This window comes from Saccopteryx leptura, chromosome 5, assembly GCF_036850995.1.
Source record: "Saccopteryx leptura isolate mSacLep1 chromosome 5, mSacLep1_pri_phased_curated, whole genome shotgun sequence".
NCBI lineage: Eukaryota > Metazoa > Chordata > Mammalia > Chiroptera > Emballonuridae > Saccopteryx > Saccopteryx leptura.
In genome coordinates, this window is record NC_089507.1 from 97,006,554 (window position 1) to 97,020,451 (window position 13,898).

Here is a 13,898-nt window from a genome sequence, read left to right on the forward strand (position 1 = left end):
GCCTTCATCACAGTTTGTGACTACAACTGCTTCAAGTGCTCTGCCAAACAGGGTTCTTTGTGGTCTTCCTCGTGAGGCCTTGTTGTTCCCCTCTGTAGGTCCACCCAGTGCACAGGAGGCTCTTCAGGCGCTGGCCACTTGTGTTCTTAAGCGTCTATTGAATTTCTTAGCAGTTTTCCTGGATTCTGAAATAAACTGTAGTCTGTTAAGATCTTGTTCTTTTTGAATCAGTACAGCTTTTGGACAGATGTTTTCTCCTTTTAATTTAGCATTCACCATGTTGATAAAGAAATATTTAGAGGATATTGTGTAAACAGTTTTAGATTGCCTGTTCAATTATTGTACCATATTAGTTGTATGATGTTGAGTAATTCCTTTAACTTAGTGGGGTGAATTTTCTTCATTTGTAAGTGAAAATCAAAAAGAATTACGTATATGCTTCCAGTGGTCCTTCCTACATGAGAATGTGATCTGGGACTTGGGGTTCTGTGGACAGCTGGTGTTCAGTAGGTACTTGGTAGAAATTCGGCACTTCTTGGATGTTTCTGTTCAAACATTGTTGGCAGTAAAAATAACTCAAATTAAGTAGGTTAATGAAGACAGTGGCAAAACCCACAAACAATTCTCACCCTTCCACTTCCTGCTGTTTGCCAACTTAGGGTTAAGATTTTGCAATTATCCTTTAATGTGACTTACTACATTTGTGTTTTAAATATCTTTTAACTTCTTGTGTAGTTTTCTAAAATGACTTCTGTAAATGTGTGACTCTATTTGACCTTTCAAATGTGGCTCCTGGTAACTGGGGCTTTTTTACAAAGGAGCTGCAGGCCATTCTTCTGTGCTCCTGCATTCTTCCCACAGCAAGGGTCTCCACTGCACGGTCCCCTGTGCACACGGCCTCACCCAGACTGCCCCAGTTCCCTGGTAGAAATTGCTGCTTTCTTTGCCCACCTATCACTTCTTCCATTAGAATAGTTAGCGAAGAGCCCATTAGGCTCCCTGTTGCAGGTCTAGGTGTAATGGTGAACAGAAATGTCACTTATCTTTGACTCTTTGCTCCTGTCATCTCCCTTCCTCCACTTCTAGTTAACACATGACATCTTCCTGATTCTGTTCCTGAATAATTCTTGAATCCACTTTTGTCTCCCTGTGTGGCACCCCTTTTATAACAACCACCCTGAGGTCTCTGCTTAGTGTCCCCACTGGTGCCCTGTTCTGCACCTTCCACAGAGCCTTCCAGACCCCCCATTTGCTGGCTCAGTACAGAGCAAAGGTGCTGAGAATCCCTGTGCCCTGAAGGAGAGCTTGGGCGGCAGTATTTCCATCAGGAATGTATAGTGATCGTGTTGTTTTTCCTGTCTAGATGCTCTTTACCAGGTGGGATGATTTACTTCGAGCAGGTTGCATTCCATGGGACACACAACAGTCCTGTTCGCTGTCACCATCCCAAATCCAGATCACTAACTAGTTTCCTGATTAGTTTCCCTGTCTCAGATCTGACTGGTCATGTCTAACCTCTCTATGAAACCAGGAGTGGTCTTTGTAGCATCATATGGCAGTGAGTCACCTCAGTGAGCCCTTGCAAACTTTTAGTCGTGGTTTGCGTCCACTCCCTGCTCCAGCCCCTGGATGAGTTTGCTGCCCTGACTCACTACTATTGCCCTCCCTGCTGGTCTTCTCCGGGATGTAGCCCCTCACTCCACTCCTCATCTTGCAGGTGCCTCTCTGTGTTGGAAGCTGCCTGCCCTGCTCTCAGAGCATCTAGCACTTGCTTTGCAGCATTTAGCATCATATGAAATAATTCTGTGTAATTATCTATGTTTAACTTTTCCACTAGACTTTGAGTCTTCTATCTGTACAAATCCACCTGTGGTTACACGTGGCATTTCCTCTGTCCCTTCTGCACTTACCAGTCAGTTAGTGCCCTGTGAACTGGCCTCACCATTAGGTGACTCTGGACTGTGATACTCCCTCCCACACTTCCCCAGGCTGTGACTATGCCACATTTCTGAGTGACGTCCTCACACTCTCCCTTCTGCAGATTTCCACCTGCCGCCTTTCTTGTGTCATTCTCAGCAGTATGCAGACATGGTGCAGTAGTAGTTCCCCTAACCCAGCTGAGCCTTCTGTCCCACCTGGAGCCACGTAGTATTGGTTTTCCTACGTAGACCTCAGATTTATCTCCCACACTTTTTCTCTTTAGAGGCAGCTCTGTCCCTGCCAGGCCTCTCGTCAGCATCCCATCTGCGTTGTCCACCCAGCAGACACTTGAAGTCGCTCCTTAGGCTCCTCCTAACTTGCTATCACAGTGTGGCCCTCTCTCCTTCTCACATATTATGTGTTGTCTTATTTTCTTTCTTTTCTTGAGTTTCACTGGGTGGGTCACCTCCTCTTCCCAATGACTCCTCAGTCTCTTGACACTTTACCCTCACACCCGTGTGTGGGTCACCTCCACCTTCTCACCTGTTCCCCTCCCACAGTACTTCCTAGCGATCTCAGACCCACGGTTTTAAGGACCATCCCTTGCTGCTGACCTCAAGTTTGCATCCTGTCCCCGAATTTAATTCCAGACTTCTGTAGACGCCTAACTAGTCAGTTTCTATTTGGATGTCTTATAGACACTGTAAAACTAATGTGTCTGAAATTGAGCTCTGGTTTGTTCCTTGTCTCAGCCTTTATCCTTTACCCTTTTCCTTTTTGTTTAGACTAAATACCTGTTAAATCATTCAAGATTTTCTCGCACCCATCTGGATATTGGCAGATCCTAAACTGTCTTAAAGGATGTCTTAATTTAGCCTTTCTTCTCATCTTTCCTGCTACCTGAGTCCAGGTTCCCTTCTACCTGTTCTCGATGATCGCCTCTGTTGGTCTTGGTGTTCAATGTGCTTAGGTTGTTGTACCAAAGCACCACAGAGGGGGTGGCTTAAACATCAGATGTTTCTTGTTTCGTGGTCCTTGAGACTGGAAGTTCCAGGTCCATTTGGTAGAATGGCTGGTTTCTCCTGCGGCCTGGTCCTTGGCATGTGAACAGCTGTCTTCCCAAGTCCTCACATGTTGTTCCTCTGTGTGTCTGTCCTTATCTCCTCTTTTAGGGATACCAGTCATACTGGATTAAGGCCTATCTCAGTGGCCCCATTTTATCTTAATTACCTCTTTAGACACCTCATCTCCATGTATAGTCACATTCTGAAGTACTGGGGGTTTGAGGATTCAGCATAAATTTTGGGGGACATAGTTTAAACATCTGAAATGTTCAGACAAAACAGTGGTTCTTTAAAGTATGAGTCAGACTATCTCTTCATTACTCAAAACCCTCTGGTGATTTCCTAGTACACATAATAAAATTCAGAGTCCTTGCCATTTCTCCAGGTTTTACGTGAGTTACACCAGTGTGACGCCTCTGAATCCACCTCTGCACCCTCCTCCCCTGTAGCTCACCTCTCCCTTCTCGGGCCTTCTTGTATCCTGCTCTCTTGGCTGGGAACACTGGTCCCCTAAATGTTTGCGTGCCTTCCCCCCTTGTTTTCTTCGCATAGAATTAGCAGAGAATTTTTCCCTGATAATTCTGTATGAAAGAGTAGTCCTCACGACTGTCCTGCTTTGATTTTCTTTTTAGCATTTACTGCCTGAATCTGTGTATTTATACGACACATATCCCTATTCTATGAGTATGTGCACGTGACAGATATCCCTACACTATGTGTGTTCATGTGACACATATTCCTGTACTATGAGTGTGTACCTGTGACATCCCATTACTTATGAATGTATGTACACTTGTGTGTGTATATTTATACAACATATGTTTCCATACCAATGTGTTGCATTATGACATATTCCCATACTGTGTGTATTTGGTTTGCCCTCCTTACTAGCATGTAAGCTTCCCGAGGTGGGGGCTTAGGCAGTCTCTGGCTTCATTGCTCTCCTCACCTTGCTGTGTATTGTTCCTTGTGTACATGTCAGAGTTTGTCTCTCCTTCTTTGCCATAGCCAGCCTTTGGTTTGGCACTGTGTAAGTACCTGATGAATGAATATATATGCCTGCGCGCGCGTGCACATACACATGTACACACACACACACACACACACACACACACACTTTTTTTTGGGGGGGTATTTTTCCGAAGTAAGAATTGGTGAGGCAGTCAGACTGACTTCTGCATGCACCCTGCTGGGATCTACCCGGCATGCCCACCAGGGGGCGATGCTCTGCTGCAACTGGAGTCATTCTAGTGCCTGAGGCAAGAGGCCATGGAGTTGTCCTCAGTGCCCAGGCCAACTTTGCTCAAATGGAGCCTTGGCTATGGGAGGGAAAGAGAGAGATAGAGAGGAAGGAGAAGGGGAAGGGCAGAGAAGCAAATGGGTGCTTTTTCTGTGTTCCCTGACCGGGGATCGAACCTGGGACTTCCATACGCTGGGCCGATGCTCTACTGCTGAGTCAGCTGGCCAGGGTGCATACATACTTTCTTAAAGAGCTGAAGCCTATGGTGACTTAGTTATGTTTTTTGTTTTATCTTTAGCTTTTGACAAAGGTGTGTTGATTTGTAGGAAAATAAAGTCATGTCAGTTGTTACAGCAATAGAATTCTAAGTGTATCTTCAGCAGGTTCTTGAGAATAGGAATGTTTCTTTTATATTGAGATAAATTATAAATATTTACTTTCAGTTGTATTTGTTTAACTTTTATATTTCTAATACATGGTAAAAACTGAAAATATAGAAAATCATGTTATTTTCCATTTTATTGGTTAGTGGAAATGGAGAGTAAGCCTATTTGATGTTTAGTGGCCTTAATTTGTATTTTCTACTTATATTTGGCCCTTCTGTATCCCAGTCCGACGCTCTGTCCACTGCGCCACCTCCTGGTCAGGCTATATTTGGCCCTTGGTTTTAGCCAAGCATATAATTATAAAGGTGATACATATATTGCACACCAATTATGTACCAGGTACTGCACCAGTATTGGTCATAACAATGATCAGAGTTTAGAAAGGCAAGTGACAACAGTCTGATTGTGTAACTGTGTCAGAAAAGACCCATGATTCTCAGGAGTTCTTTTCTGCTCTCACCTTTGACAGATATGTGGTGAGGACGAAGTTGAGTGCTCCGATAAGGATGAGCCTGATGTGGACGGGGACATGTCCAGTGACTGTCCGACCATCCGGGTACCGTTAACTTCTCTTAAGAGTCACCAGGGAGTGGTTATAGCTGCTGACTGGCTGGTTGGGGGGAAGCAGGCGGTGACGGCCTCCTGGGACCGAACAGCAAACCTGTACGATGTGGAGACGGCGGAGCTCGTTCACTCTCTGACAGGTACTTAAGCCCTGGTCTCCCAGTGTGTGCTTGTGACTTATGTGCATGTGTTTATATCTCACCTTGAAAATTCATTTCTGTCCAGAATTATTTTTAGTGCGCTCTGGGTGTTCAGGTTGTGATTTTTCAGAGGTCCTTTCTAATTAGAACAATTGGTAGCTAATTTTATCTTTAGGGGATTTAATCATAGCATATAGTACCTAGATATTTGAAATAGGCTGGTTTATTAGTTTTCTATTGCTTTGTAACAAATTTTCACAAACTTGATGTCTTAAAATAACATGAGTTTGTAACTTAACGGCTTCTCTGGGTCAGGAATTTTGGGCACATGCTTACTGGCCCTCTGCTCAGGGCCTCAAGGTGTTGCCTGGAGTGTGGGTTCATCTGAGGCTTGAGGTCCTCTTTTTTACTGTTGGAAGGATTGATTTCCTTGTGGTGAATGACCGTGGTCCCCATTTTATTTCTAGCTGTCATCGGGGGACTGCTTTTAGCATCTAGCATGCCATTGTGTCCCTAGTAGCTCCATCTAGAGGCATATTCCCCATGGCTGTTGGATTTCTTCCAGACCAGTACCAGCAAGAGAGCAACTCTGTCTGGGCCCTTTTCAAGGGCCCATCTGATTAGGTCAGGCTCACCCAGGACATTCTTTCCTTTGATGAACTCAAAGCCAGCTCATTTGGGGGCCTTCCTTACAGCTGCAAAATTTGTTTTGCCTTATAACATACTGAGAGTACCAGAGTGGTAGCTCATCACATTTGTATGTTCTGCCCAAATTCAAGGGAAGGTGTCAGACATGGTGTGTATACCAGATTGAGGGTCTCCAGGCCATTTTAAAATTGTGTCCACCACAAGTGTTTTTGCAAATTTGTAAGTATATTTCCTGATTGATTGTTAAAGACTATTTTACTGAAGGCTCCACATATGATGACATTGTTAGAGGTTATTCTGGAAGTGAAGAACTCAGAATGAATTTGTTCACATGCTATACCTGTTAAAGAAATTTGCTAGACATTTTAACTGTTAGGGTCAGGAAGTAGGTTACACTCACAATCATTGTCATGCTCCTTTTAAATTTACAAGTGAAAGGACTTTCAGTTCCTGGTCTCACTGTGACCACACGTGCTATTATTGATTCCTTGTGTTTTCTTTTATTAGCAGCAGAAACTACAAAGAACGTTTTTGATTCTAGTATTTTTAAGAAAGCTTCACTGTAACTGTAACTGTATCTGCAGGCGGGTGACCCTGTGCTTTTGTTGTCTTTGATTGTATTGTAGGGCATGACCAGGAGCTCACACACTGTTGCACACACCCCACCCAGCGGCTCGTGGTGACTTCCTCCCGTGACACGACTTTCCGTCTGTGGGATTTCAGGGACCCGTCCATCCATTCTGTGAATGTTTTCCAGGGCCATACGGAGTGAGTTGCAATTGTTCAGATGTCTTTTTTTAACTGTTAATGGAAAAGGTTTTGTGGGTAGTTATGAAATTTTTATTTTTTCAATTTTTATTCAGTGAGTGGCGGGAGGCAGAGAGACAGACTCCTGCATGCGCCCTGACCAGGATACACCCGGCAAGCCCAACTAAGCTATTTTAACGTCTGAGGCGAGGCCATAGAGCCATCCTCAGTGTCTGGTCTGGGGCCAACTTACTCAAACTATTTGAGCCTTGGATGCGGGAAAGGGGAGGTGGAGAGAAAGAGAGAGAGAGAGAGAGAAGGGGGAGGACGCTCTAGTGCTGAGCCAACTGGCCAGGTCCGAAAATTTTATTCATAATTTTCAACTCCACTGTCCTTCAAAATGGCTACTCTTTTGCTAAACATTTAACTTCATTTTGGAGAGTTCAAAGAACTTTGGATACTAAGAGAAGTCACTGAGTTCTCTCAAGAAATTGGATGGGGACAGAATGGAACAGTGGAAGAAAGGATTCTAGAGGAAACAGGAAGGGCTCCAGCATTGTTAGTGTGAAGGGATCTGTTTACAGCCACTCCTAAGTCCTTGCACTGAGGCCATCTGCTTTTGATACTACATATATTTTGCAGGGTCTGTTCCGGGAGAAGGCACTCTGCACACTGACATACTCTCTCACCTTTCTCTGTCTGGCCATCTGTTGAGCAGCTCGGGTGTAACTGTATCCGTGTTTTGTTTTCCTCCTTTTCCCCCCCAGTATTTTATTTATTGGTTTTTACAGAGAGAGGAATGAGAGTGATAGTGAGCAAGAAGTATCAACTCATGGTTGCTTCACTTTAGTTGTTCATTGCTTTGATTGTTGGATGTGACCTGACCAGGCAGGCCCAGGGTTTAGAACCGGCAACCTTAGTGTCCCAGGTCGATGCTGTATCCACTGTGCCACCACAGGTCAGGCATGTAATATTATCTTTATAGAACTTGGTTCTTTTCACCAAATTGTTCTCCCAGTCTGACCTTTCCCAATATGTGATGTGACTATCTTTCCAGTTACTTGTCCCACAAACCTCCCATTCAGACCATGAGAAGGCGTCTCCTGTCTAGTAATACCTACTAATGTACCTGTCACCTGCTCTTCAGGCTCGCAACATCCCCCGTCTCTCTCCTAGATGGCAATGTGTGTTCTGCAATTCCAGAAAAATCCCTGCAGGCAATAATTAGTGCTCAGTAAACACTTTTTTTTTTTTTTTGTATTTTTCTGAAGCTGGAAACGGGGAGAGACAGTCAGACAGACTCCCGCATGCGCCCGACCAGGATCCACCCGGCACGCCCACCAGGGGGCGACGCTCTGCCCACCAGGGGGCGATGCTCTGCCCCTCCAGGGCGTCGCTCTGTCGCGACCAGAGCCACTCTAGTGCCTGGGGCAGAGGCCAAGGAGCCATCCCCAGTGCTGGGGCCATCTTTGCTCCAATGGAGCCTCGCTGCGTAAGGGGAAGAGAGAGACAGAGAGGAAGGAGAGGGGGAGGGGTGGAGAAGCAGATGGGCGCCTCTCCTGTGTGCCCTGGCCGGGAATTGAACCCGGGACTTCTGCACGCCAGGCCGACGCTCTACCACTGAGCCAACCGGCCAGGGCTAGTAAACACTTTTTTATGAATGAGTTTTTGCTTATTTGGCTGCTCCAAAATAAGGATTTCATTTATTCCATCATGTGATACAGCAAACAGATTTGTTTTATGTGTTTAATGTTATATACTAAGTTTTAGCTTTAATGTTCAAAATCCATAAAGTATATAAAAAAGAACTAGGACTGAGTTTTTTTAAGGAGCTTGAGATTGGAGAACAAGTTGGCATCTTGCACTTGAGGCGCACGGAACGGTTAGGAATAAGCAGCAGCCAGAATGTATTGAGATCTTAGCATACTGCTGGCTCTGTCTTGAGAATATCCACATGAGAAATTACTTCGTTCTGACAAAGGAGGCATTTCTTCACCATCTAGGTACCTATAGTCCCGAAACAGAAAATGCCCGATTCTTAGGGTTCATATGGTACCGGGGACTAAGCAGGGCCCATGTGTTCTCCTGTGTCCCTGTTGGTCTAGTAATGGTAGTTACTCTGGAGATCATGGAAGGGACAGCTTCTAACTGGGCCAGCCCAGATGAGCACACTGGGAAGGGGGCCATGGATGGGCCAACAGCTCTTCTTCATTTGCTTTTAGGGTAGAGTCACTAAGGCCTAGAGCAGAAGGAACCATTTGTGCCTACCATACGGGCCATACAGGGTGAGATAAAAGTGGGTTTACTGTTGTTCATATGGAAAATAATACAGTAATTAACAAACAATAATACAAGAATGACCTCTTAGTTTGTATACGCAAACTTACATTTGCCCCATCCTATAGGCAAGGTGAACAGGATCCCTATACATCCTTATCCTGTAATCTGCACATTTTTTTTCCAAGTTTGCTTTTTTTTTTTTTTAAAGCTTGAGAGAGACGGTAAGAGAGATGGAGGCATCAGTTCTTTTTTGCGGCACCTTAGTTGTTCATTGATTGCTTTCTCGTATGTGCCTTGACCAGGGGGTTCCAGCCAAGCCTGTGACCCCTTGCTCAAGCCAGCGATCTTTGGCTTAAGCCAGTGACTCCACACTCAAGCTGGTGAGCCCATGTACAAACTGGCAACCTGAGGGTTTCGAACCTGGGTCCTCTGCATCCCAGGCTGATGCTCTATCCACTGTACCACCGCCTGATCAGGCCTTCCAAGTTTTTATTGTGAAAAGTTTCAGGCTTATGTAAAAGTTGAAATAAAGAATGCAGCAAACCCACTGACCCTTGTAGAAGCACAGTTGTTTTTATTTAACCATATATGTCTGTTTCTGTATAGGTACTGGTACATGTGTATTGGATGATACACACAGTACACGTACTTCTGTCTAGATGTATACATATGTACTGTATGAATATAATATATAGTACCCACATGCACTTCTGTCTGTAGATACCTGTACCCATGTATTGTACAAATGCAGAGCACTTGTGCATACGTATCTCTTTAGGTTTGTGTACGTGTACGAATATTTAGCATGCGTGTGTGCTTCTAGATACCTGTGCATGAATATACAGCACACACACTTCTATCTACAGATATGTGTGACTGCACAGCACACACATGCACTCCTGTCTCTGTAGATGGGTATATTCACAGCATATGCACACTTCTGTTTGTATACATACAGGTACGCATGTTATTGTATGAATGTACAGTACATATATACACTTTCTTTGGCTGAGTCCTTGGAAAGGAAGTGTCCATGTTATCACACTTTGCCCTGATATTTCAGATGCATCTTTTCAGAATAAACATGCTCTCTGAAATAACCATGGTTCCATTATTCACCTAAGAACATTTTTAAAAATTCTGTAATACCACCTGAGGTCTGTCTCATATCAATTTTTATCTTGTCTCCAAATGTCTTTGATACTTTTTTTTTTTGCGTCAAGTTAAGGAACAATTTATTGACTGTATAGGAAGAAAGGGAAGAGGGGATCTTGGAGACAGGTTCAGAGAATTAGGCCAGGATGAGCTAGCTGCCTCTGCCCACTGCTCCTTTGGTTGCAAGTCTCATGGGGCCCCTTAGAGTCTAAGAGAAAGAGGGGGCCAAGGAATAGGTGCCTGGGCGAAGAAGAGGAGAAAGGAAGGGAAAGGCGTAGGCCTGCTCCCCTCCTGGAAGGGAGAGCGTGTCAATCTTTGATACTTTTAAAGGATTTGATCAGGAGTCATTAATTACATTTAGATACTATATTCTTTGGTCTCTTTTTTACCCCTTTATTTCTCTTTTTTATATTTCTAAATTTTACTACCGATTTTTAAGTAGTTTAAATTATAAAAATAATATTAAGACATATATATTATAGACTTGTTGAAAAGTTCTTTGGTCTCTTTTTTTTTTTTTTTAATACAGAAACAGAGAGAGGAACAGATAGGGACAGACAGACAGGAACGGAGAGAGATGAGAAGCATCAATCATTAGTTTTTCGTTGTGACACCTTAGTTGTTCATTGATTGCTTTCTCACATGTGCCTTGACCATGGGGCTACAGCAGACTGAGTAACCCCTTGCTTGAGCCAGCAACCTTGGGTCCAAGCTGGTGAGCTCTGCTCAAACCAGATGAGCCCACACTCAAGCTGGTGACCTCGGGGTCTCAAACCTGGGTCCTCTACATCCCCGTCCGACGCTCTATCCACTGTGCCACCGCCTGGTCAGGCTCTTTGGTCTCTATTAATCTAAGACAATCCTCCATTCATCTGTTGTTATTTTTTATGGTATTGTTTTTTTTTTTTAATGTTATTTACTGACTTTAAAGAGAGACAGAAACATCGATCTTGTTCCTGTATGTCCCCTGACCAGGGATCAAACCTGCAACCCTTGCATATCAGGACGATGCTCTAACCAGCTGAGCAACCTGGCCAGGGTCTATGACATTGAATTTTTTTGGTGAAGAATCCAAGCCTGTTTCGTGGAATGTCCTACATGCTGATTTTTTCTCATGGCTTTTTTTCCCCCCCAGAAGTGTGTTTTTCCACTTTGAAATGTGTGAAGTGACACTTTGTGATATATAAATGTCTTTTTTTCCCAGCACTTTTCATCCAGTGAAGTGTCTTAACATCATCAGTGATCCTTGCCTGAATCAGTTATTATACTACTGAGTGTTGCAAAAGGGTGATGTTGCTAATTCTGTTATCTTTCTACACTCATTACCTGGCATTCTTTATTATTGTAGTTGATGATTAGTATAGACTTGAGGACATTTTTATTTCAATGATTATTAAGATTTTGTTATAAGTGTATCTAATGCTCAAGTTCTAGATTCAGCTGCCGAGTACACCCTCTCGTGGCTTCTTCCTTTTCAATGGGATCCTCTCATTTTTGTTATGCACTGGCTTTGGTACAGTAGGAGGCTGTCCTAGCCTCACCGTGCATTTTTCTACCCAATGGAAAGTGCCTGCAGTCTTCTCACTAAACTGTGCTCTCCAGTACTGCACCAAGCCAGATGTGGACAGAGGTCTGAGGACTGTGGAGAAGAGAGTGTTGGGTGTAGAGATAGGGCAGTCAGTACTTGTGATGTACTCTGCTGCGTTGACCTGACCATCCTGTGCAGCGTGGATAGGCAACAGAAAGACTTGTGGGTGGAGAACCAGAGAGGACTGGAGTTGTGTCTGGAAAGGGAGGCAGGAATGAAGAGAGAATGATGGCAGCTGCTTTTATTGAGTCCTTGTGCACCAGGCTCAGTGAAAACTGGGTTTGACTTGTTTAATCCTCACAGCAAGTCTGTCCCTATTCTGAGGCACAGGGAGATCAGATAACTTCCTGAAGATTGCCTGGGTCCTAGGTGGGGCTTGACTAGGTGTGATTCCAGAGGAGTCTTTCTGGGTATTATTTAAGGAACCATTTAGTCACATTTTGTTTTTACTTGCTTTATTTGTCTGAAAGATTTTATCTTTTTGTGCTCAGAAAGACAAGAATTTATTATGTATGTCACTGGAAGTTGGTGTAAGTGCCAGTTTTAACTTTAAAAGTATTTTAACAGGTTGTGTGTTCATCTGTCTCTGAATATGGAGTATAGGTGATATTGATGTCGTGTTTAAAATATCTGTGTAATTTGTGGCATATTTTTGCACTTGGTGCATATAGGAAATAATGGCTGCTTTTGGAGAGATATGCTTATGAGGAATATAACTGGTTGCAAAGGAGTTCCTATTTCTAACATGGACCTGTAGCAGTTTCTCAGGTTTGTTTCTTTGATGGAATCAGGACTTGCTCAGAGTAGATGTGGAGCTGAGTCTATTCCAAGGGCTTCTGCCATCCGAGTCTCCCAAGATATAAGCTGATGTTGCATTAACAGGTAGCACTGTTATTCAGATTATTTACATTTTCTCTTACTCGCATTAGGATGAACTAGCATGTGTAAGTACAGAAATAAGTTAAAAAAATTTTCTGGCACTAATTTACTGCAGTGTGTCAGGGATGTTTTTCTTTTTATAAGCCTTTGAGAATCGGCAGGGACTGGCTAGGGGCTGGTTTGCTGTGTCTCTGCTCTGCTCACCCATCCACAGATGTACCAGGACCACAAGGGTGGCTGCCTGCCCTCTCTGCCAGGGCCTTTGCCTTGTGAGACTACACACTTCATGGTCAGTAGGTGAAACTGCAGGCTGCTTTATCCCAACTAAGGTACCTTCCTGTGTTCTGTCAGCAGTAAGCCTCCAGAAATAACTGCAGTTTGGAAAAGCAAGAATTAAGACATTCTACTGAGGACTCAGTCCGTAACCATTGCTTTTTTATCTCTGGCATGGTTTCTGTAGGTTTGTGCCCATGTGACCAATAAAACCTAAAGAATTCATTACCTTTACAAATGGATATGTGTCCCCATGCAAAGGCACGCTTTTCTTTCTTTTTTTAATTTAGAAATTAAATTTAATGGGTGACATTAGTCTGTAGGATTACATAGGTTTCAGGTATTCATCTCCATGGCACATGAGTTATACATTTCACCCAGAGTCAGACCACCTTCTGTCACTGTATGCTTGGCCTCCTTTACCCTCACTAACCCCCTGCCCAGTAATGATTACTTTTGTCATTGTCTATGAGTATCAGTTTTATGTCCCACAGATGAGTGAAATCATATAGTTCATAGCTTTTTCTGACTGACTTATTTCACTTAGCATGATATTCTCACCATCCATGTTGTCACTAGTGGCACTGTGTCATCATTTCTTATGGCTGAGTACTATTCCATTGTATATCTACCACATTTTCATTTTTTTTTTAAAGTGGGGTGGGGAGAGAGACAGGGAAAGAAATGAGAAACACTAATTCTTTATGGTGGTACCTTAGTTGTAAATTGATTGTTTTCTCATATGTGCCTTGACCGCTGAGCCAGTGACCCCTCACTCAGGCCAGCAACCATAGGGTCATGTCTGTGATATCACACTCAAGGTGGTGACCCTGTGCTTAAGCTGGTGAGCCCGCGCTCAAGCCAGTGACCTCAGCGTTTTGAACCTTAGTTCTCAGCCTCCCAGGCTGACGCTCTGTCCACTGCATCACCACCTAGTCAGGCTGTACCACATTGTCTCTACCCAGTCCTCTGCCAAGGGACACTTTGGTTGTTTTCCTGTTTGGCCATTGTGAG

General features: G+C 43.8%; 2 protein-coding genes across 5 annotated transcripts in view; one reads left to right on the forward strand and one right to left on the reverse strand.

Annotated features, from left to right (window-relative positions):
- Positions 1-13,898, reverse strand: part of LARP4B (La ribonucleoprotein 4B) — a 400,705-nt gene that overhangs the window by 299,152 nt on the left and 87,655 nt on the right. The window lies entirely within an intron of this gene.
- WDR37 (WD repeat domain 37) overlaps positions 1-13,898 on the forward strand; it is a 71,451-nt gene that overhangs the window by 42,554 nt on the left and 14,999 nt on the right. For all 4 annotated transcript variants that reach the window (XM_066386755.1, XM_066386757.1, XM_066386754.1 and 1 more), the window contains exons 10-11: positions 5,080-5,314; positions 6,589-6,730. In XM_066386755.1, the coding sequence (XP_066242852.1) occupies positions 5,080-5,314; positions 6,589-6,730 (377 nt within the window). The remainder of the gene's footprint in view (positions 1-5,079; positions 5,315-6,588; positions 6,731-13,898) is intronic.